This window comes from Trachypithecus francoisi, unplaced genomic scaffold, assembly GCF_009764315.1.
Source record: "Trachypithecus francoisi isolate TF-2019V2 unplaced genomic scaffold, Tfra_2.0 Lachesis_group0, whole genome shotgun sequence".
Classification (NCBI taxonomy): domain Eukaryota; kingdom Metazoa; phylum Chordata; class Mammalia; order Primates; family Cercopithecidae; genus Trachypithecus; species Trachypithecus francoisi.
The window spans coordinates 73,177,841-73,200,533 of record NW_022681453.1 but is presented as its reverse complement, the minus strand read 5'-3'; the positions used below and the strand labels follow the sequence as shown (position 1 = coordinate 73,200,533).

The 22,693-nt window shown below is 39.1% G+C and overlaps 1 protein-coding gene across 2 annotated transcripts in view; it reads right to left on the bottom strand.

The window, feature by feature from the left end:
* LSAMP (limbic system associated membrane protein) overlaps positions 1-22,693 on the bottom strand; it is a 664,124-nt gene that overhangs the window by 49,482 nt on the left and 591,949 nt on the right. For both annotated transcript variants that reach the window (XM_033211182.1, XM_033211183.1), the window contains exon 4: positions 1,332-1,466. In XM_033211182.1, the coding sequence (XP_033067073.1) occupies positions 1,332-1,466 (135 nt within the window). The remainder of the gene's footprint in view (positions 1-1,331; positions 1,467-22,693) is intronic.

Below are 22,693 nucleotides of genomic sequence, written 5' to 3'. Positions count from 1 at the left end.
TTAGTAGAGACAGGGTTTCATCATGTTGGCCAGGCTGGTCTCAAACTCCTGACCTCAGGTGATCCACCTGCCTCGGCCTCCCCAAGTGTTGGGATTCCAGGGGTGAGCCATTGTGCCCGACCAATATAAATCTCTTAACTCAATGCTGCACATAGTAGGTATGTGGAACTGAAAATTCCTTATCTTCCTCGTGAGAGTGTGGGCTTTAGAATCAAATGGACCTGAGTCTGAATCCCTTTTCTTACATTTACTTTCTGTGTCATTTTGAAGGGGCAGTTTTACCTCCTTGGGCTGCAGTTTTTCAAACTCTAAAATGGTCTCAATTATATCTACCTTGCTGGGGTTGTTGAGTAGAAAAGAGAGAATTAATATAAAATCTCTGGCACATAGGAAGACATGAGATGACAGAAAGTACTCATCACAGCCTGAAGGATACTTTCAAATATGGGTTAAGATGTTTGTACATGTATGTCTGTGTGCCTATGTGTGTGTATGTAGGATGTGTGTGCATTCAATGCATAGAAGGGAAGAACTGTCAGAGCTTCCCTTTGTCCCTGCCACTAGCCACAGTTGTGTGATGTGGGAACTTGAATTTGAGTGATGTAGAGTCAGTGCTAACTGAACAGGGTAAACTAATTCTCTTTATTCCTTTGCTGGGTGACACACATCATATAGATCCTCCCTCCGCCCACCCTCTTTTGAACTACATCTAAGAATCCTTTCATCCGAGAAGTTCAAAGTATGCCCACTTACCTATGCATCTTAGTGAAATCTTCCTTTCTAATGCCCATACTTTGGGACAAATAGGTAATGGAAATTAACTTATCAGACATTCCTGTTAGCCATCAGGGACACATGGCATCCGACCACAGTGGCTCTAATTTGTTCCCAAGGCCAATTATTTAACTAGTGGAGGATAAAATATAATCTTGAGGCATTCCCTCCTGACAAACAATGTGTTAACATGGAAATTCCAGTTAAACCAGATACAAATTGTTGTTTTTTCTTAAGTAGTATGACCTTGATTTCCACGAAGACCAGCATAGTGACCGTCAGCAATGTTAGTGCTGTCTGATCATGTTTTCTTAATTCTGTAGTGTGAGTAAAAAAGGGTATTGTTAAATGTATTATGGATTACATTTAGAGTTGATTTATCAAATTCAAAGGCCAAGTCCTGCCCTTGGATGTGTTCAATGTATAAATGTGCATTCCTGGCCAGAGGAGCATCTGCTTGAAGTACAATGCTCTTTTGCTAATGGAATCTTTAGAGCTCACTGGAGGTAGAGGTGCACCCTGGGCACCTAGCACCCGCTGGCTCCTGCTGTACTCACAGTTCACAGTGACCTTGACTTGTTTGACATCCGCTGAGGAGACCTCGTTGGCAGCTTTGCACTCATATTTGCCTGACTGCTCCCTGGTGATGCCGAGGATCTCCAGATATTCTTCTTCTCCTTCAAATTCCCTTCCTGAAAAACAGAGGTTTTCATGATTCTTTTTTAAAGTCTGAAATAGGCAGCAGATCCTCTCATTATTCTTTTTAAAAGCAATAAATCCATATTTCTTTTCAATAATTTGACAATGTACTTTGTCTGACATCAGATTCCACAGAAGCAGACCTCAAGACAAAAAGTCTTGTGAAAGTGATTGAGTAGAAAATGCTCTCAGGAAAAACCAGAAAGAAAATGGGAAAGTGGGACTTGGAAGAGAAAGAAGTCAAGCAAGGGTGCAATGTCAAGCTAAGTCCCACAGAGAGCAACTGTGGCTCAGTCTTTCAGGGAGGCCTGGGGACAGCTCATGTCCCACTTCAAAATTATTCTGATCATGAGGCTGGGAGCTGCGGTGTTTATAGGTGCATGCACTCACCAGTCACTGGTTAAGGGTTTGGAACAAAGTAGGAGCTGGCGGGAGGTACATGCAAATCATAAAGTGCTCTGAGGGGCTATGGCACCAACATCATCTATTACACCATGCTGCAAAGCACTCTTTTTTGTTGTTGTTGCAAGGCACTCTTTATACCAACGTTGTTATTAGACAAAGTGGCTTCCTTTTGAGAAACCACCACTCTTCTCCAGATTCTGTTAAATTCTGTTCATAAGGATTGTATGCTAGACTGCCTTGACAGTTGTGATCTCTGTTTCATATCAAACTACATCATCGTAGAGGCTTTTAGGCCATGGGCCAGGTCCATGAGAATGTGCTGCTGATGGTGTGTTTGTGATGGACTGTGTCATCTGGGGTTTGGGGTAGGGAGTTAAATATTACTGGCTTAAAAGTTGGGATTAGAAATAGGGAGGTCCGGTTTGGAAAAATCTACATAGTTGAGTGTGTACATTTTAGTAAAGAAATCTCAACTTAGGAAACCTTGTTTAAATTCCCCTATGTGGAGTATAATTGATTAAACTATTTTCTTCCTGAAGAGATGGAGAGAGAAATAAGGAAGAAGTGGAGGGGGAGAAAAATGAAAAGAAGAAAGAGAAGGTGATGAGGAAATGAGATTGGGCAGCAGGAAGAGCTTAGCCAGAGCTTGGCCAGAAAGGTCCAAGGACTTCAACTCTAGCTAAATTGAACCCCCTTACCCCCAAATTTCAAAACTCCACTGTTACACGAGTTAGGACAGAGCAGCTGGGGAGGGTGTTAAAGAACGCAGTCCTGCAACCATGATGCTCCTGGTCATTCCACACTAAATGGTACCAGTCATTAGCGCTGCTCAAATGTCACAAGCTGAATTTCCTGTTGTGGAAATTCCCCGATGACCAAATCAACATAACAGACAGTTAGCAAGGAGATAAATTTACTCTAAATATGTCAGTTAAACCTGTTAACTAGGCTCCCAACAGAACATGGGGCTTCTTTGCTAACATTCTATAACACAACTCTCTGGATATTCCAGGCTTCAAGTCTTCTCTCAATTGTCAATATCACTAGTTTTGAGGAGGCTATACAATCTTGATTAAAAAAACAGGCAAGAGTAATATACCATTATTTGATTCTGAAGTTCTGCACATTATCTAGCATATGCTTCTACTGAGAATGTATTTTTTTTTATAAGAGGTTAACTTTTTCCTGTCTACGTTTTTCTCTTCTTCCTTGCCAAAATTTAAAGCAAGTACTTAGATCTGATTTTACATGTTACAGAAGTAGAATGTAGTAGGGAAGAAAAAGTAACCTCAGAAAGGTAACTGGCCACTTTTCTGGATTAATTGGGCGGGATTTGGGATTGAAGGGGTAAAAAGATCTTTCCTGCATATTATTTCTATGGACTAAGTGTCATGCTAACTATTTGATGCTAAGACTCTTCTAGCTGAACATAAATACCCTGAAGGCTAATGGCAACTTTGACAATTAGTTTTTTATTTAGCAGGCAGAAATAGGTGTAAGCTCATTGAAAACCTAGAATGCAGAGGTGGAATAGAAAGTAAGATAGCATTATTTATTTTGAGCATAATGGTAAATTGTAATGAGAAAATAGTTAACAATAATTTTAGAATGTTTTAGTATTTCTTCCCATCCTGCATATCCCCCACCCGTAATCTTAATCTTGGTTGGGGACAGAGCTGTCAGTAGAAGGAGAGAACAAGGATAATCTTAGAGATGGTTGGCAACACTGAATTCTTTCCAATTCCCATGAAATACCTAGAAATGGTGGATTATGGGTCCCTACTTTGCTTTTTGAATTTCTAAAACAAAAACAAAAACAAAACAGTTGCAGGAGAGAGAAAGATTATTTTTAGCCGCACCAACTAAAACCCTACCAATTCTGGAAGATGACACCTATGAAAGTAAGTATTAAGATGAATGAGAGAAAATAAAACAATATTTATTGTGTTTGGGGCCTGGCATTCTTACGTTACCAATATAAATATTAATAATCTCGTTTGTTCCTGATAAGCAGATAACAAAACATATCCTTATCAGACAAACTTTCAATCTCATGTCTCTAAACTACCTGAGGATAAAAGGAGAGTTTTCCCTTAAGAGACCCACATGGGAGGCAGAGACATCATTTTTGCTTCTCCTGTGATAGCTCTCCTCCTCTCCAATGGCAGCCTCTGTCTCTAGCACACAATGTGCATAGCTGTCTCAATAAAGTGGGAGCAGGCTCCAGGTGCAAACCAACTACAGAGAGAGGAAACTGCACTGTATTCCATCATCCAACCAAACTCATCCAACAATTCTCTTGCTCCTTTCTTTCCTTTTCCCTGATGTGTCTGTTCTCATGACAGCACATTTTCTCCAGTTCTTTCAGTTCTGACTGGCTCCTCTCAACCCAAGAGTCCTGCCAGTATTTCCTTTCATTCTCTCAACCTTAAGAAGACTCTCAGGCCAGAAACTGAATTTAAAACATTGAGAGACATCCCTGGGCCCTCCCTTTCATCATGCTTTCTTTCCCTAGCCCCTGGATCCTCCAGTTGAAACTCTTGCATTCCCTGGCCCTTCCTGATTAGTCTGTTCTAGTCACACCCAGGAGACTTTTCCCATAATGCGTTATCTCTATTGCTTCACTTGAGAATTTCTTACCAATTCACAGAAATTTAACAGGAAAGGGGAGCTTTGCTGGAAAGCCAAAGCTCCAGATTGTAAGCGCCGCAGGGACCATGCTTTACTCATAATATCCTCGTGAACTAGCACAGGGTTTGGCTCAGATTAGTCACTCAATAAATGTTTGTTGAGTTAGCTTGCTACAGACTCAATGCTTGTGTTTCTCCAAAATTCATATGTTGAAACTTAATCCCCAAAGTGATGGTGGTATTTGGAAGTATACCTCTTTGGAGGTGATTAGGTCAGGAAGATGGAGGCTTCATGAATGAGATTGGTGTACTTATAAAAGAAGCTGCAGGCTGGGTATTGGTGACTTATGCCTGTAGCCCTAGCACTTTGGGAGGCTGAGGCGGGTGGGTCACTTGAGGTCAAGAGTTCGAAATGAGCCTGGCCAACATGGTGAAACCCCGTTTCTACTAAAAATACAAAAAAATTAGCTGGGCGTGGTGGCATATGCCTGTGATCCCAGCTATTTGGGAGGCTGAGACAGCAGAATTGCTTCAACCCAGGAGGCGGAGGTTGCAGTGAGCTGAGATTGAGCCACTGCACTCCAGCCTGGGTGACAGAGCAAGACTCCATCTCAAAAGAAAAAAAAAAAATGAAAAAAGAAAAGAAAAAAGAAAACAGAAACTCCAGAGTTCCTTCGCCTCTTCTGCCATGTAAGGACACAGAGAAAAGACAGCTGTCTCTGAATCAGGAATTGGGCCCTCATCACACAGCAAATTTGCTGGCACCTTGATCTTGGACTTCCCAAGCTCTGAAACTGCGAGAAATACATTTCAGTTGTTTGTAAGCTACCCAGTCTATGGTATTTTTGTTATAGTAACCAGAATGGACTGAGATAAATCTGAACTGAATTAAGAAACTCAAAGAGATTCTAGAGTTATTGTCAGCACTTCATGTAGTTTGAGAGATAGAGCTAAGTATTGAAAAGTGGCTAAGTATTTCTGTCAGAGAAGTTGGCATAAAACTCCATTGCCTTTTAATGATCCGAATAGAGTTCTCTTTTACTGGGGAAGAAAGGGTGTGCTGAGTACTCTGTTGCTGAATGACTACACAGGGGCATATCTGGCCACGTCCCAAGGAATTATCTGCCATGGCGAGTGATCGTTTTGGAAACCAACAGAGCTCCCTGTGGACACAGGCACGATACAATCTCAGCAAGTGCCATTTCTTGTGTTAAGGCATGGAATATACCACCTGAATCTTGAGTCACAAAATTCTAAAATGCACTCAGATTCTTCTGTTCCTTTATTTCCCTTTGTCCCCATGTGCCTGTCCCCAGGAGGGTAACTTTTCTCCACTTCTTTCAGTTTTCCGTGACTGGCTACTCTCAACCCCAGGGTCCTGCCAATATTGTCTTTTATTCTCTCAACCTTAAAAAGACTCTCAGGCCAGAAACCGACACAAAACCTACTGTTTAAGTTCTCTGGTAGACGGATTCTATGGCCACAATTTGGGTCGTTCTCTTGTTCCTCTTATTTTTTGTCCTTACAGAAATGTTTACCTGAAATGCAGATTTCAGTATTTTGGTATTTTAAACATCTCAACCAATTTCCACAAGCCTGCTCACATTGCTGAGTGTTGTATTTATTCTGGGATCTAATGTTTAGTTTAAATCTCCCTTTGCTTAATGTGTTTTTGTGTCTCCTGGCAATATTCAGCTACCAGGCTAAATAACTTCTCATCCTCCTCAGTGTATGCACCTTTTAAACTCTTGCATATAATTAGCATATCCCTTCTTAGTCACTGTTTACTGAAGTTGTACATATTAGTTCTTTTAATATTTCTTCATAGGTCAGAAAGAAGAGCCTAGAGCTAATGGCAAGAGAAAAGTGTTCTCTCCTATGTTCCCCAATGTGGAGGCAAATCAGCCAGGAATAACTCCAATTAAAGTATGCCAGGTGCTGCCTTCTGAGTACAGTGCCTTCAGAGTTCCATACTTTAGTGAACCCTGAAGCTCCTATGCAAAATGTTGACTTATTTAGATTTATAAGGTCAACCAAGCATTTGTAACAAGGAGCCATTTGAAATTAAATGTATTTCCATGGTGCTGCTTTCTCTCATTCCCTTTCTTTCTCTCCTCCCTCTCCCTCCTTCTATTCTCCCATCTCTCTCTCTCTCTCTGTCTCTGTCTCTCTGTCTCGCTCTCTCACACACACACACGCACAGACACACACACGCACACACACACATATACACACACACACACACAACTAGTTATTTACATATAAGATTTTACTGTTAACTTTTCGGGAGCAGCACACACATTTCCTCATCCTCAAATATTTGCTCACTAAACAGAGCAGTACTAGTCTCAAAAACTTCCCAGGACATGACAACCAGACCCATATTTGGAATTAAAAACATTTTTTAAAGACTATTCCTCTAATAATCATTATAGTACCTGTCTTTCCTTATATTTGAGATACAAAAAAAAATACAATTTAGGAAACTTGCTAAATTCGAGCATTTCGTGACTTTAAAAATTTAGAATTCCAAGGAAAGTATGTTAGGAAATGAATGGATCATTTTTTCACTGTTCTGAGAAGACTTTTGTAAGTACAGCATCTCAGTAGATCATTCTTCCACAGATGGGAAGATGTGCTCGAAATGAGGTGGCTATTCCTTTTACTCATCTACTTTTGAATATTTACATGTAAGTGGCTATAAACACATTAGCTATAAACATAAACATACATACAGTTTAATAAAAAGCAAAGCACTGGAATTTATCTTGCAAGGTGTATATGTGTGTATATTTGTGTTTGTGTGGGTCTGTGATTGGAAACGCGAATGAAGTAGGTAAGCAAGAAAAGCAAGCTATGAACTTCTACCTATGAAAATTAGAGGAAAAAAGATCATGAATCAATGATGCCATTTGAAGTTTCCTGTGAGAACTTCAAATGCTATGCCATGTTTCTGTTCTTACAGTATGTTTCATGTTTTCCTTTTGTTTTCCCCTAAGGACATGCTCACCTATTCCTGTTTTTGTTTTCTTCCCTGCTTTCTAGCACATCATGTTCTACACAAAAGTGATAAGGAAAGGAAGACAGAAAGAAACACAGGAAATCTAGAAAAGATGCCTGCAGTAGGGTTCTGTTTGTATTTCCAGCCATGTCTCTCTCCAGATTCTTTGAAGTTTTTGCTTCTCCGCTTCACATTACACCTGAGAGATCCCTTAGTGTTTGACAATGTTGCTATCCAAAGGCTGAAACCACTTCTCATCCTCACTTTTCACCACTAGAAGTGGGAGGGGGGGGGTGAAGAGTGGTAGATGATCCCTGATTGAAACAAGGCAGGGAAGGGGTAGATGCCGTCATCAAAAGCAACAACCACAGGAGGATAAGGAGACACAGGGAAGAACAAGGTATTGAAGGGGATGAAGAAAAAACAAAACAAAACGGAGCGATGTGATATAATGAGAATGATTTTAGGGAAGAGTTGGAGGAATGGAAATGAAAGCAGAGAGAGTTCTCTGAAGAAAGAGGCATATGACTATTAAGACATTTGAGCTGCATGCAAGGGAAGGGGTGGGTTACTCTGCTATAGAAATGTTCCCTATTTGAATAACAAGACACAACAGGGGGTGGTTTATGCAAATTGGCCCCATGCCTTATGCAACCCCCAAGGATGTAGTTAGTACACAGAAACCAGTGACAAGAACAATGCCAGGGAAGATTCACAACTGGCTTTGGCTCTATGAATGAGCATGGGCCAAACGAAAAAGAACACCCTGGGATTATTTTTCCTGGCATCCAGAGAGATCCAATTCATTATGATTTGCATTTTTGCTTTCACATATAAAAAATAAGCTAGCTGAAATAGTTTGAGCTCAGCTTCCAACCTGAGTCTGCCATGCATGCATCCTTTTTCCAGTCCTGGGCCATGACATTCTTTTATTGTATTTATACTAAGCCATTACCCCCTACTTGGTGTCAGTTTTTAGAAACTGCCCTGCCCTTCTAAATGTGATGCTTGAAGTCAGAATCCCCTATATTTAGTTCTCTGAAGGGAACTGTACTGAGAATAGCTATGGTTACATTGTAAGGCTTTACCACTGTAAAAACCACATTTGGTTTTGATCATCACTGTATCCTTTCCCTAGCGTGTAGCACAATGTCGGAACCTATTAAAAGTTTAAGAAATACTGTAGAGTGACTGTTGAATGAGCTACTGCTTAATAAACACTTGCTAGGCACTGTGCTGAGTGACTCAGATATATTATCTTATTTAATTCACAATAGTTTTAAGATTGCTTACAGATGTGTAACACATAGGAACACAGGTTTAGATTGGACAAGAAACTTGCCCAAGCTTATAATCTTAGTAAGGAAGACATGAGCTTTGACCCAGGTCTGTGGACTTTTGGGACTCATGTTCCTAACTAAGCATGCCTACTTTTATCATTAGAATGCTGAAAGATGCTACAGTTGGCTGAATTCTTAGCTCTCAGAATCTGCTTTATTTCTTTCTTTCGAATATAGAATGGGAGATTGAGAATAAGACATGTGAGAAATTTCCAAAGCAATGCAGCTCAATTATTGATAAAGAAGGTAAAAAGACAGGCTTCATCTTTTATGAGGTTTGCCCACTTCACTTCACTTCCTTATTGAAAAGATCAAATGAACCAATAAATGAGGGGAAAATAGTTGGTCTTTAAAAATTTAGCCTCTTAACCATTTATTTTTAGGAGTCCCTCCATTAGCAATAAAAACCTATTGGTACAGCAACCAGCAAAGGAGCCACAGGGACAGTGTAGAGTAGACTTAGTAGTAGAGAAGATTTCCTGGGAGAAATAAGTTTTCAGGAACTTAAGAAATGCAAGTGGAGAAAAAATTAGAGCTGGCAAATTGTAAAAGGGTGTGGCAATCTGATAAACCTGACTAAACTGAAGTTTCTGAGCAGGAAAAATGAGCACAGTGATGTATGAAGACATGCACTGGGATGTGAGGGGTGGTATGAGGACTCTGGGTTTGCTATGTTAGGTACTGCTACATCCTCTTTAAGCCTTCCAGCACCCACAGGGTACTGAGTACAATGGCATTATTCTGTAATTTGTTTTCTTCCTTTTTTCCGCCCTCCTCCCCTCCTCCTATCCCCCCCTCTTTCCTCCACTCCTTCCCTCCCTGCCTCCTTCCCTCCCTTCCTTCTTTCCTTCCTTCCTCCCACCCTCTCTCCCTCCCTCCTTCTCTCCCTCCCTCCTTCTCTCCCTCCCTCCCTCCACACCATATAGGAAACATGATGTGTAAGCATAAAATCCTATGAAAATTCTATTTGTTTGAAGTCCTTTATACACCAACACTATTTACTCTCAGTGCCTGTTTCTTAACACTGAGTACTAACATGTATTTTGATGAACCTTCCTGTGAATTACTGTGAAAGTGGAGATGGGCTCTTCAAGGATTTCAAAAGAATTGTTGTCAACCTTGTTTAACTGAAGTGCTGCCTGGGGAATGATGTTGAGAAGGATTCTGGGCTCAGTGGGAGAGAGTGGCACTGACCCCTTGGAGGGCAGGGGAAGGAATGTGGACCCTGTACACAGATCCTCACCTGCCCTGAATTTCCTGCAGTCTACTTGGTTTTCTCAGGTATAAAGAAATGTATTCTAAGTGCAGTATGTAGGTTGGAAGCTAATGACTTCCTAAGTGTGAATGCAGGTGGAATCACTTGGCGAATTAGGAGGGGGTACTTATTTTGGAGTGAAGATAATGAGTTCCATTCTTGATATGGTTGGTATTAGGTTTTCCTGGGACATACTGTGGAGTACATTCTATAGGTACTTGGAAATATGGGGTTGGTAAGAGATTTGAGCTAACTGTGGATTTAAATTTGTAATCTATACATGGGTTGTAATTCAAATCACTGGAGCAGGGGCTGCAGAGCGTTTGTAGGCTGTAGCTCATAAAGCCAGCACCCACTCTCCTACTTCATTTTTATGACCTTAGGGGTGTGGGGAAGAAGAGGCAAAACTGAAAATAAAGGATTAAAAAAGCCCCAAATACTTAAAGAGTCCTTTGGGAATAAAATGGAAGTAAAGATTCCTGCAGATGTTAACTGTTTTTTAGGCTTTTTCCTAAAATGTGGGGGCAGGGGATTGGTTGGCGGGGGTTGGTTGGCAGAGTCAAGGATTAGAATTGCTGGACAGAGTCAGCAACAAGCAAGATCACTCACCATTGTCATCAGAACTGTGGGGGTATTACCAGACCTGTTATTAGCAACTCTGCCATGGCTCAGGATTAAATATGAAGAGAGATGAGAGCAGCAGTTGCTGTTTTTAAGAGTCACATAAATCAATTGGCATTTAGTAAGTGAATGTGTTAAACTCAGCAGGGTGATTGCACTATGGAAGGATTGCTAGGCAGAGTTTCGAAGCTGCCACAGAAGCCTTTGAAATGTAATTAAAACAAAGCAGACAATAACACCATCTAGCCCTTCACCCTTTCTTAACAGAGCCTCACGTTGCAATGACCTCATATGGGTTCACACTAAAATCCCAGATCTACTTCTTCAGCTAGGCCCAGTGCTGAATGAGCTATTTGATCCAATTTGGAGAACTGTTCTTACTTAAAGTCAATACATAAGTAATGAAGAGAAAAGAAGGGTAAGGAGTGGGAGTGGGGCAGAAGAGGAAAAGGTTTAAGTATGAACTAAAGTGATGTTCTTGGAATGTTTCCATTTAATATAAGGTAGGCATCTCAGGGGTCAAAACAAATGATTAGTAAAGGGTCCAGTCATTGGCTTCTTCATTTTGACCAAAAGGTACAAGCTAAAAATTACTCCGTCAACATTCATTTTGGGTTGCAGGCCTCTGCTTACCAGCACCCCTCAATCTGGGCTCAGGACTTTTAGCCTTTTTGTAAAGGAGATGGGTCACAGTGGGAGTGGGGGTCCCAGCTGCAGTATCAGGAGTGCAGCTAGAGGTGGAGTGGGAGAGAAAAGAAGAGAGAACTTGCCTGTTCTTGAAAGCAGTCTCTCTCCCAGGCTGGGCCCATGTGCTCCTAGAAGGCTATGAGGCCACTGGGCCAAAGCTTAATAGGAAAACAGCAGCGATTTGTCTCCACTGCTATTTATGTTTCAAGTGCTCGACAGGCTGTCAGTGCAAGTGAGGGTCGCTAAATTTACTGCCTTTCAGATCACTGCTACAGTCCCGGACTTGACAAGTCACTTCATTTAAAAAGCGCAGCATGAGGGTGTTTCCTCCGCTCCTTTTTAAATAAAAACAAAGGGAGAAGAAAAGTCCATCTCAGAAGTTTAAATGGTTGAAATAAAGAAAGTCCACAAGACTGTCTTACCCTGAGGGGTGGACATCAGAGGGACAGTGCTACTTGCACACACTCACTCTAATTAAAATGGCAAGTGAGGGAGAGGGATGACCCCAAGGTTCTTGGTTTGACTGATCTGTGTACTGGATGATATTTTTATGGTGGTTGGGGGTGATTGGGGGGGGGTAATAGTATGAGTTTTTGTATCTATTGAATTGGAATGCTTAAAGGACATTCAAATGGAGATTCCTTCTAAACAATGGGATACAAATAAAGTATAAAAATACTTATTCATATACAACACATTTGCATATATATGTGTATGTGTGTATATATTATATATATTTATAATATTATATATATTATATATAATAACATTATATATATATAATTATATATACTGTTTACATAATGTTAACAATCTTACTTCTGGGTTGTGGGACCAGGAGGCCCAGAAGTGTGTGATCAGGGAATTTCTCTTCATTTGATGCCTTCCTATCCTGCTTGAATTTTTGACATAGATTATATATATATCACTTTTATAATGTAATATTTTGAAAGGAAACTGAATTTAATAATTTCAGTGTTGGGGAAATACATACCTATTCTTCTGGCTGTAACCTAAGGGCAGGTTTCTCAGAATGAAAAAGAAAATCTGTACGATTTTTCTATTTCTGGCATAAGGGAAAAAGAATGATTAGGAAAATTAGACACCAATTCCGAATGACAGGAGGAATAGTAAGCAAGTTGACATTACATAAAATCAGAACAATTTTCTAATTAGATGGACAAAAATTTTCAGTGACTATCCATGGGCATCGTGTGTTGCAGCCTACCTCCTGTACTGTTCAACTGTGTCTATTAAAGAATTGTAACCACAGATCCAGTCCACTTGGCCCCCAAAGCAGTGAGACTTGGGCCTGGCCAATTGTTAGAAGCACTTTGCTCATGATTGACAGGTGTCTGGACTTAAGAGTGCTGACTCTGAAGGTGGCAGGTAGCTGTATGTGCACTCAAATGAATTTTCCTTACTATTCTCCACTCCATGGTACCAGTTTGCCTGATTGCTCTTTGATCCTTGTTACTGGCAGTCAGATTGCACTCCAGTTCCCAGCTGGCACTGAAGTTGAACTAAATTAAAAATTTGACCCATCATTTAGTTGTCACCATCACTTTTCCTACAGAGCTGGACCCTTCTCACTATATTTTATAGCTGACTAATAGCCTACTCACATTGGTGCAGAATCATTCCCAAGAAATATCTGTGCTTTGGTATTATCCCTTTGGATCTGAGTATTCTGAGAACAAGCCCAACCTGAGTTTCCCTAATTATATGAACTATAAATCTTACAGGAAAGGGGAAAAGTTCTGAGGTGGAGGTAGAAAGAACTCATCCTTTGTTTTCACTCAAGTCTTTTAAACTCCCTCAGCCCAGGAAACACTCAGCTTATTTTCCTTTCTCACTGGGAACTTCTAAGTTCCCTAGTGTCCTAGTACCGCCCCCTAATCCTACCAGCCTAAAGAGTGTGAACAACAAAATGATTTTCATGAAAGTGTACGATTAATAGAGTGCACATGGAGAATTTTCATGGATAGAGAGAGCTAAGTAATACCTGCCATACAAAGTGTCAGGTTGTGCAGTATTTTTCTATTATATATAGCACAGAACTTAGGATCTCAAACAAGTACTTAAATGTATTCAATCATTTGTTTATATGAGAGAAAAACATTATTGTGCAACGTCTTAGCCCTTTGCTGAAGCTATTTCATCTTATTCTTGGGTGTTGACCAGAAGATTGACCCCCTCGCCTCCTGTACCTATCACATGAGACCTCATGCAACCATGCAGAATAACTGTCTAGAGATCACTTGCTAATGGAGTCAATGTACAACCTATCAAATGCTTGTTTAAGACACTTAATAATTGCAAGGCATATCTATTTGGTATGCTACTATCAGTTTATTCAAGTCTTTGGATTCTATTCAAGAATCACATATTTAGAAAGCAAACCATTTTGACCATAATTATTTCAGTACTTCCTAGAAATGGCTTTACTGAAGTGAGATCATGGACTTTTCTATAAAGATTATTTAAAAATTGCCCCTTTGAACACATTTTCTATGCATTTCATAAATTTCAGTCAAACATATTGTCTAACATATTACTCAATATTCTTTATAAAAGGATCTTTTTAGTTTCCAGAAAATATGTCTCTGTAAGATGCCTTTTTCAACTCTTGCTACTATTTTGAAATAAAAAAGAAACTATGTGAATCTATTTATTTTCCCTTTTGCTTTCACTTTAAAAAATTATACAAATATAGTATCCAGGTGTGGTGATCAGCTTATCTCAGATTCTGATCAGCATCTGTATAGGTGTTTCTCAAACTGTGATCCCTGGACCACCTATATGATAATCACATTGGAAACTGCTAATACATGCAGATCACTGGGCTCTTTCACAGACTTACTGAAACAGAATTTCTTGGGATGAGGCTCAGGAATCCATTAGTTTACAAAACCTACCAGGTGATAATCCAGAACCCCTACATTTGGTAAGCATCCTTCTGATCTTACTAGTTTGGCATTCAGAAACATATAGCTTTTCTTTTCTCAAGGGAGTTAGGTTAACTCCAGACACAGAAATCAGCTTGACCCGGGATCAGGGATCAATCCAGTATTTAGGTCAGGAAATATTGAAGGAGACAAGTTAGATTATGAGGAGAATCAACATTCTGTCTTGAACTCAATTCCCATTTCTGAACTAACAATTCAGTCTCCATTTGTTGGGTAGCCCTTCATGTCATGTGGATTGTTGACATCTGCTAGTTTATCTATATAGGCTTCTTCTTTTCTCTCTGTGTGTCTCTTGTTAACCAATGAAGGAAGGAAGTGAAGTTTAGAAAAGTTAAGGCACTTTCCCAACATTACACAGATAGTAAATGGCAGAGCTAAGATGCCTGTGTGACTCCAGTGTTTTAATCAATTATATCATATTTGTAAAGTCCTCTGTTCTTGTGATTGATCCTCATTTGCCTACCAGTTCTAGACACTAGATTCATGACAAAAGCCAATGCTGACTGCCTTCTGGCCTGCCTGGAACTCCACAAAAGCCTGGATCTCAACTCCCAATTGTGGGTTACCCTTTTCTTTCCTCTGTCCTACAGTGCTCAGTGTTGTCTGGTCTAATCACTAGATTTCCTTACTGTAAAAATCACTGAGAATAGGTCATTTACACCCAAAGTTGAACAAGAAAATGTACATTACCTTTCTTGGCTTCATTATGCATGGATTTTGTTACAAAAGCACCTTTGATGGGTGGATAAGTTGTTGGTGAACTTGGAGAATGACAGATGGAGGGCTATTGACCTTCTCAAGTGTTGGAAGATCATTAAGAGTAAGTTAATCTATAAATAGGAGAGAGTTTCTTTGCATCATGCTGTGAAGAATTCTGAGCTCACTTACCCCACATTCAAGTCTTGGTTTGCAAAGTTACATTCAAATGACATGTGGCCAACCTGAGGTGCAGTAAAGGGAAGGTGATGTAAAGTGAGCAGAATTGACAGGTTGCCAAGCAGGATAAATTGCCTCAAAGATATCAAACTTTAAAGCTTAATTATTTTCCCATTAAGACTCCTTTTGCAATGCAAATATTAATGCAAGTGGTTATACCTTTTATCAGCTAACGTCTTAATTCTCAATTAACACCTAAGGGATTTCGCAGCCTGCAGGCAATCAGGATTGGTACTTGTGGGAATAGGAATTGGAAAAAGACTAGAATGAAAGAAGAGGATGCTGCTAGAGGAGGGGGGGGTCACAAATTCAGATGTCACATTTTACACAATGCTGGCTTCGTGTATCTAACTTTGGGGTAGCTAGGAATTGAGTAGCAAACACTGAGACAGAAAATCATTCTCACTAATATGTAAATCTTGGTGGTCTTTTAAACTTGTGAATCCAAATACTGATAAGAACATTAATGCTCAGTTTTTCAGAAGATAATTGGGTAAGTTATAAGCAGGAGGCCTTGGAATATTTTCAATAAATTCCTAGGCTTTCAAATCTCCTCAGCCTTCCCAACCTTGTATACTAATCTGAAATACTGTCGGTTTCTGGAAGGGTAAACCTTATTGTATCAGTGGTTCAACATATCATATACTGATGCAATTTTAATTTTCTAGTTGGAAAAACTTCACAATTTCAAGATGAAAAAAGTTAAGCCCCACAAATCCTCCCCTTTTGACAGATGGCTTTACCTGAAGGCAAACTTAGCAGTGGCTCTCAGGTAACGTTATCTGACCAGCTGTGCTGAGGGGCAGAGGAGACACAGGGAAAGATGTGAAAGCAGAAAAACATGAGGGAGACGTCCTGAGCAAACAAGAAAGTAATAGGGCGGGACACAGGAAGATCATAGAAGAAATCAAGCCAGCCAAACCATGGGGAAGAAGAAGAGCAGGAAGAAAATGCCATGAATCTCAGCCTAAAGTAATCTCACAGATGCCTTCAGAAAAGAAATCAGCTTTGTTGGTGGTCAGGGCAAACAGAGAGGTTTGTTTTGGTTGGTTGAGTCTAAAGTCTATTTGCTATGAGACTTCGTTTTGATATGACATATAATAATCATTCTAAGAAGTGCTCTCCTGGCACTCTACATATCTGAGGGTAAGCAAATAGATGAGCATGTGATGAGCATGCCTCATTCAGTGCAAAGGCAGCTGAATGAGGAAAACTTACAATTCACAAAACTGGAGTTTTCATTCCTGATAATACAGTGGTAAGCTTTTGTCCTCTTTAAAGGACTGGAGGTCTAAAATATGTTTGTTTATTTGTTTTTAACCAATATCCCTAGTCCTAATATAGTTACAGGTGGTCTAAGTGCTTTAGATTTAGGCTTGGGAAGGTTATCAAGGCACCTTCTGCACATCAGGGGTAATGGAAAATTTAGTTCCTACATGCAACTCATAGCTAGTGTCCTGTCTACCTGGAGAACTGTTGAATGCTATAACAGAAAGAGCTGTGGGCCATTGGCATGGGAAATGGCATGCTGGCTACATATTAAACTTCACGTGCTGTGATGGGACTAGTTAGCCATTGGTTAGAGCACGGCAAGGTTGGATCCACACTAATCAGAAGATACGATTCCAAAAAAGTCATGTGCCTGATCTCCAACTTCCTCAGCCCAGGAACCAGCCATTGAGAAATCTATCCCTCTTTCCATCAAGTTGTCAAAACAGGAATATTATAAAGCAACTTAAGGATGAAAAGTATTTGGAAGAAAATAGAGGTATCCGTGTGTATGTGGGATAGGTGTAACATATTTAGAGCCAGTTAGAGAATGGTACCTGACTGAACTTGGATCTGCAGGAACATGGAATTTTCCCCTAAACTAGCATAAATATATTTCTCACTAGAGAGTTGAAGATATGAAACTTAATTAACTCATTTTAAATATACATGTTTAAAATGAGGTTGAAAGTTCTCACATAATTTAGTCAAAACCATACAGATTTAATGTTCTTTTTCTAGAAAAGATACTAACTTTTCCTAAATACAATCCAGGACAGATTCTCAAAATTGTTCAAGTGGTAGGTCCAAATACAAAAAGAAAATATTTGATTGTGCTTTTTTACATTAGATTGTTAGAATTTAATTGAGAAAAATGGTGCAGACAGTAAAAAAACTAAAAATATTTTATGGTAAAGACTTCAATACACAAAATTATACTCAGTAATGTTTGTCATTTATAAATCAGGAAAAAAGGACCCACATTTTATTTTAGTGACAAAGCTGTTAAGCTCAGTTTCTAGAATATGAGTGTTTTGTAGCATATAGTTTGAAAACTATTTAACTCATTTTCAGAAAGAGAAATCAGTGCAACTATGCTCAGTAGTTACACTAAAATCAAACAACTTAGAAGTATAGTAAAGAGCACGACTGTTGCATAGACCAACTGACAATTGTTCAAACTTTGATAGCCATAAACAAAAAGCTGGATTTGGTCAGGAGATCATTTGACATCTCTTGAAACCTTCATAACCTCTATCTTGGGGACAGAGAGAGAAAGAGAGAGAGAGAGAGAAAGAGAGAGAGAGAGAGAGAGAGAGAGAGACTGCCTACAAATACAAAAAGAATGGCTCTCCCTTTGAAATCCCTACTGGATAAGTGCCAGCTCTCTGGAGTAAAAGAAATAATAGAAAATTTAATTTGACAACTGTTGTATGTCCAGCACTATGCTGGGGAGATAAGGCATCGTAAGACAATACTAAAAAGTAAAGAAGATGCCACTATTTGGGAAGCTATCATTATATTGATAACAATTAATTAGTAATAAATTAAATTTGCTCTTACCATTAATACTCATTACTTGTAGATGTTCTAGTACTTTACTTTTGAATATGATGAACAGTGCCCCGACACAGTAGGTATTCATTAAATATTAATTCCTTTTAAATCTCTCGTTCTCTTTCTGCTACAATAATTGTCAAGAGTTTTCACCTCTTAGACTTTGAGAAACACTTCCTATGTCTGGTGAATCACTTGTAAAATGTTAGATTGTAGATTAAATGCAACCTCTTTTCTGAACAAAAATCCTGTAGTGCTAGGCACAGACATTTATAAGGATATGTATATCCTTATATATATGTGTATATATAAAATTATTTTCTGAGATTGTTATTTTTTCCCAAATTTGTCTTAAGTTGGAACCAGGAGAGTTATAGAGCAGGACTTGGCAAGCTATGTCCCAAGAGCCAAATTTGATCTTCTGCATGATTTTGTAAAGCTCATAACTAAGAATGAATTTTGCATTTTGAAAGTTAAAAAAATTAAAATGATAATATTTTTTGACACATAAAAATTATATAAAATTTAACTTTCAATATTTATAAAGTTTTACTTGGACACAGCCATGCCCATGCATTTATTTATTGTCTATGGCTGCTTTCTGTTACAATGACAGAATTTAATTGCAACAGAGATCCTATGGCTCATAAAGCTTAAAATATTTACCACCTTGTTTTTCGTGGAAAAGTTTGTTGACCCATGGTGTAGAGAAACAAACTCTAACATGCAAGTCAGAAGAAGTGTATTTTTCATTGGGCTGTTGTATTTCCCATTTTTTAAGTTGGGGAGTATAGTAGATGAGAACAACAGTATATTTCAGAAGTAACATTCTATGACCTAGGCTCCAATAAATTATTTTCAACTAATTATGATATCAGTACCTGTCAGTACATTTACATTTTTGGCTCTTCCTAAATATTTTTCTAAAGTTGTGGCTCCCAAAGTAAGAAAAATCACCTAGGGAACTCCTTGAAAAGGAAGATCCTTAGGCTCATCTCCAAGAGTTCTAATCTACTAAGTCTATGGCAAGCCCCAGGAATCTGCATTTTAACACTCTGGTGGTGATTTTGATGTACACTCTCACTGCAAAGGTTCACAAAGGTGGCCCAACTCACTGGTTCCTTTGCTCTGGCCTCAACAAACTAGCCACGCTATAAAGAAAGTTTTAAACACCCCAGCTGCTGGTATGAACTATACTATTTCAGCGTGTATCCTGAGACTTTCTAGGGAAGAGATTACTGCATTTGCTGTGGAGTTGTTCCCAGGAGAAATGCAGTAAAAGTTAGAATCAGACTAACAGCCTTATACTTGTTTCTTTCTAAAAAACCTAAAAAGGCCCCAGATGTTTCTTCTGCTTGCTGGAGAGATGGTGATCACAGACCTGTAAGGTGCACAGTGCTTTCGCTCCCCACAGCAGAGAAAACTCATTATATGAAGTCACAGGCAAACTCCCAACAAGAAGATGGGAAAGAAATACATAGGAATCAGTCACGGAACTTTCAAATTATGGAACTAGAAATTATATTTGCAATAGTTGAAAAGATTTTCCTCTGAGAATAGTATTATTACAAATTCACAGTAAACCTCTTTCTCATTTTATGCTGCCTGGGAGTTCTTAAAATTGATAGACCATAGAGAAAATGGCATTGCATTCTCATAGGGATTGGCAGCCTAGAATGGCCATGCGGTTTAAACCCTGAAACACAGAGATACTTATTTTTCTCCCTTCTTTTAAATTGTCCTCTTTACCGAGGGTCAAGATTCAAGACTAAGTTTATTCAGCAGAGACAGAAAAAAAAAATGGCTACAGGGAATCAGAAGACAATCATCCTTAGACAGGTGTATTCCTGGGAAATCAACCTTACCATGGAAGGTTTCAAAGGCCCTTGAAGGCCTCAGGAAAGGCACAAACGAAAAAAAATATTAGCAGTGCAATGCTGAAATGAAAGATAAAAAGATACGATACCCCTCTTTAAATTGTTTCAGTGTACAAAGAACAAAGCTACCTAAAGAAAACCAACATGTATCGTGTGTGTGTGTGTGTGTATGTGTGTGTCTGTGTGTGTGTGTGTGTGTCAAAGAAAGAGACAGAGACAGAGAGAGAGAGACAGACAGACAGACAGACAGACAGATAGATGGCTTCAACTTCCTACTCCTTGACATTTTTTTCTAACCTGAGGGTTCCCTATTGCTAGACTTTCCTCGGTTACTTTTGAAGCTTTGTAAGACTCTAGGAAGAATTAAACCTCTATGCGAATGAGCAAAGCAGGAATACCATCTGAGTTATACAAGCTAGAAAAAGTATGGCACATACCATCAATCCTTTTGCCTCAGGATATAAACTGATCACCAACTGGACTCAGAAATATTCCTACAGTCTGTAGCAGAGAGCCTTGTGGGAAAGAAGAAAGAGTTGCAAACAGCTTAGAACAAGTGTACAGCTCAGCTGGTATAGTTAAGAGGGTGCTGATTTTCAGAGAATTAAAATGTTCATGTCTAGTTGTCATTTATATCTCCGCATTTCCCTTTTTATCTCCTTTTTCTCTCTTCTTAGATTTCTGTTGATTTACAGGCCCAATTATTTTTGATGCTCTGAAAATGAGTGAATTAGTATTAAATATAAATACAAAGATAAAAGGACCCACAAGAATGGGTGAAGAAGTGATAAAATGCATAATTCTTGGGTGGGTGTGTGTGTGTATGCTAATGAGAAAGGTGATGAATCAAGAGCATTTCTACTGTTAAATATATTTTCTTGCCTCCATTCTCCTAAATCAAAGATATCTAGATCACTGATCCTTTAGTTGTTATAACTACTTAGAGAGTCCTCCGGGTAGATTCGGCTGCCCCATGTGCCACCCTGCGCCATCACCTGCACCTTACTATAGAGCTCAAAGAGTTAGCAAAGGCAAGAGGAAAGGCAGAAGGCGATCAAAGAAGGAAAACTACAGAAGAGAATGCAGGAGAAAATAGCAGGTAGAAGTCTAGAAAAGAGGAGGGGTATGAAGGCCGACAGCAGGAGGCCGATAGGAGATGGGAAAGAGAAAAGAATTGAACCTCCTAAGAATGGAAGAATGGAAAGAAGTGTTTAAATGGTATGCAGAACCAAAATACAGAAATGAAGAGGAAGGAACATATGTATTTATTTGGTGAAAACTATGTGCTAAGAATTCTCACGTGAATTATATTATTTAACCATTTTGAAAACTCTGAAGTACAAATATTTTAAACCCTGAACAGATGAGGTAGCTGAGGCTCATAGCTGTTAAGTATCTGATCTCAGATTACACAGGTAGTGGGGAAGGAGAAGAGAACTAATACTCATTTACCAAATACATATTTACTGAGAATTTATTATGAACTAGGCATATGCTAAGCAACATGACACACACTAATGCTAGTTTAATTAAGGAAGTACAACATGATGATATAAATGAAACATATGTATGATACATACATACACATGCATACATATACGTAAACATTCCCATTCATTAATGTGATTGAGACAGAAAGCCGAATTAGTTTTTCACAACTATAAAGCTACAAAGTAGTGGAATCAAGATTTAAATTCAGGCTGGGCCCAGTGGCTCACGCCTATAATCCCAGCACTTTGGGAGGCCGAAGCAGGAGGATCACCTGAGGTCAGGAGTTCAAGACCAGCCTGGCCAACATGACGAAACCCTGTCTCTACCCAAAATACAAAAATTAGCTGGGCATGGTAGCATGTACCTGTAATCCCAGATACTCAGGAGGCTAACTTGGGAGGCTAAGGCAGGGGAATCATTTGAACCTGGGAGGTGGAAGTTGCAGTGAGCTAAGATCACACCCCTGCACTCCAGTCTGGATGACAGAGTAAGGTTCTGGGAAAAAAAAGTCTATGCTTTTTTAGACTAGGGCAGAAATTCTGTTTTAGAAAAAGGACTAGGCTAAAAGGAGATCTATGGCATAAGACAGAGCAAGTCTAGAAAATAAGGGAAAAAAAGAGAGGAAAATATTCTAAAATATGAGCCATTTAGTAATTATTTTTTCTGGTCATTCTATTTTATTTTATTGTTTCATTTTGTTTTACAAAATAATTAATCCTATATAGTATAATACAGCATTAGAACTCAATTTGGGGAACCTGAGTTCATAGCTTACCATTAACTTTGAGCAAGTTACAGAAAATCTCTGAAATTTAGTTTTCTGTAAAATAGAGGTTATAATACCAGTTTTGATGACCTATAAGATTGCTAAGAAGTTCAAAATAGATAATACATGCAAATTACCAAGTATTATATCTGTAAGTAAATGCACACAGTTATATTTAATAGCTCTCTTGTCCTAGCCTGCTGGAGAGCCTCTCGCTTGCTTCCCATTTGTTCCCTCTAAAGGTCACCCCAGAATTTGCCCTTCCACTTAGGAATCAGTCTATGATGGTGCATTTCTGAAGGCACTGACCACTACCCATTCGCAGGATGCCAGAGCCTCCATGTAATAAGAAATATATTACACTCTGAGCTTCTCTCCTTTTCTACATTTATCTTTCTCTCTTGGAGGCTTTTCAT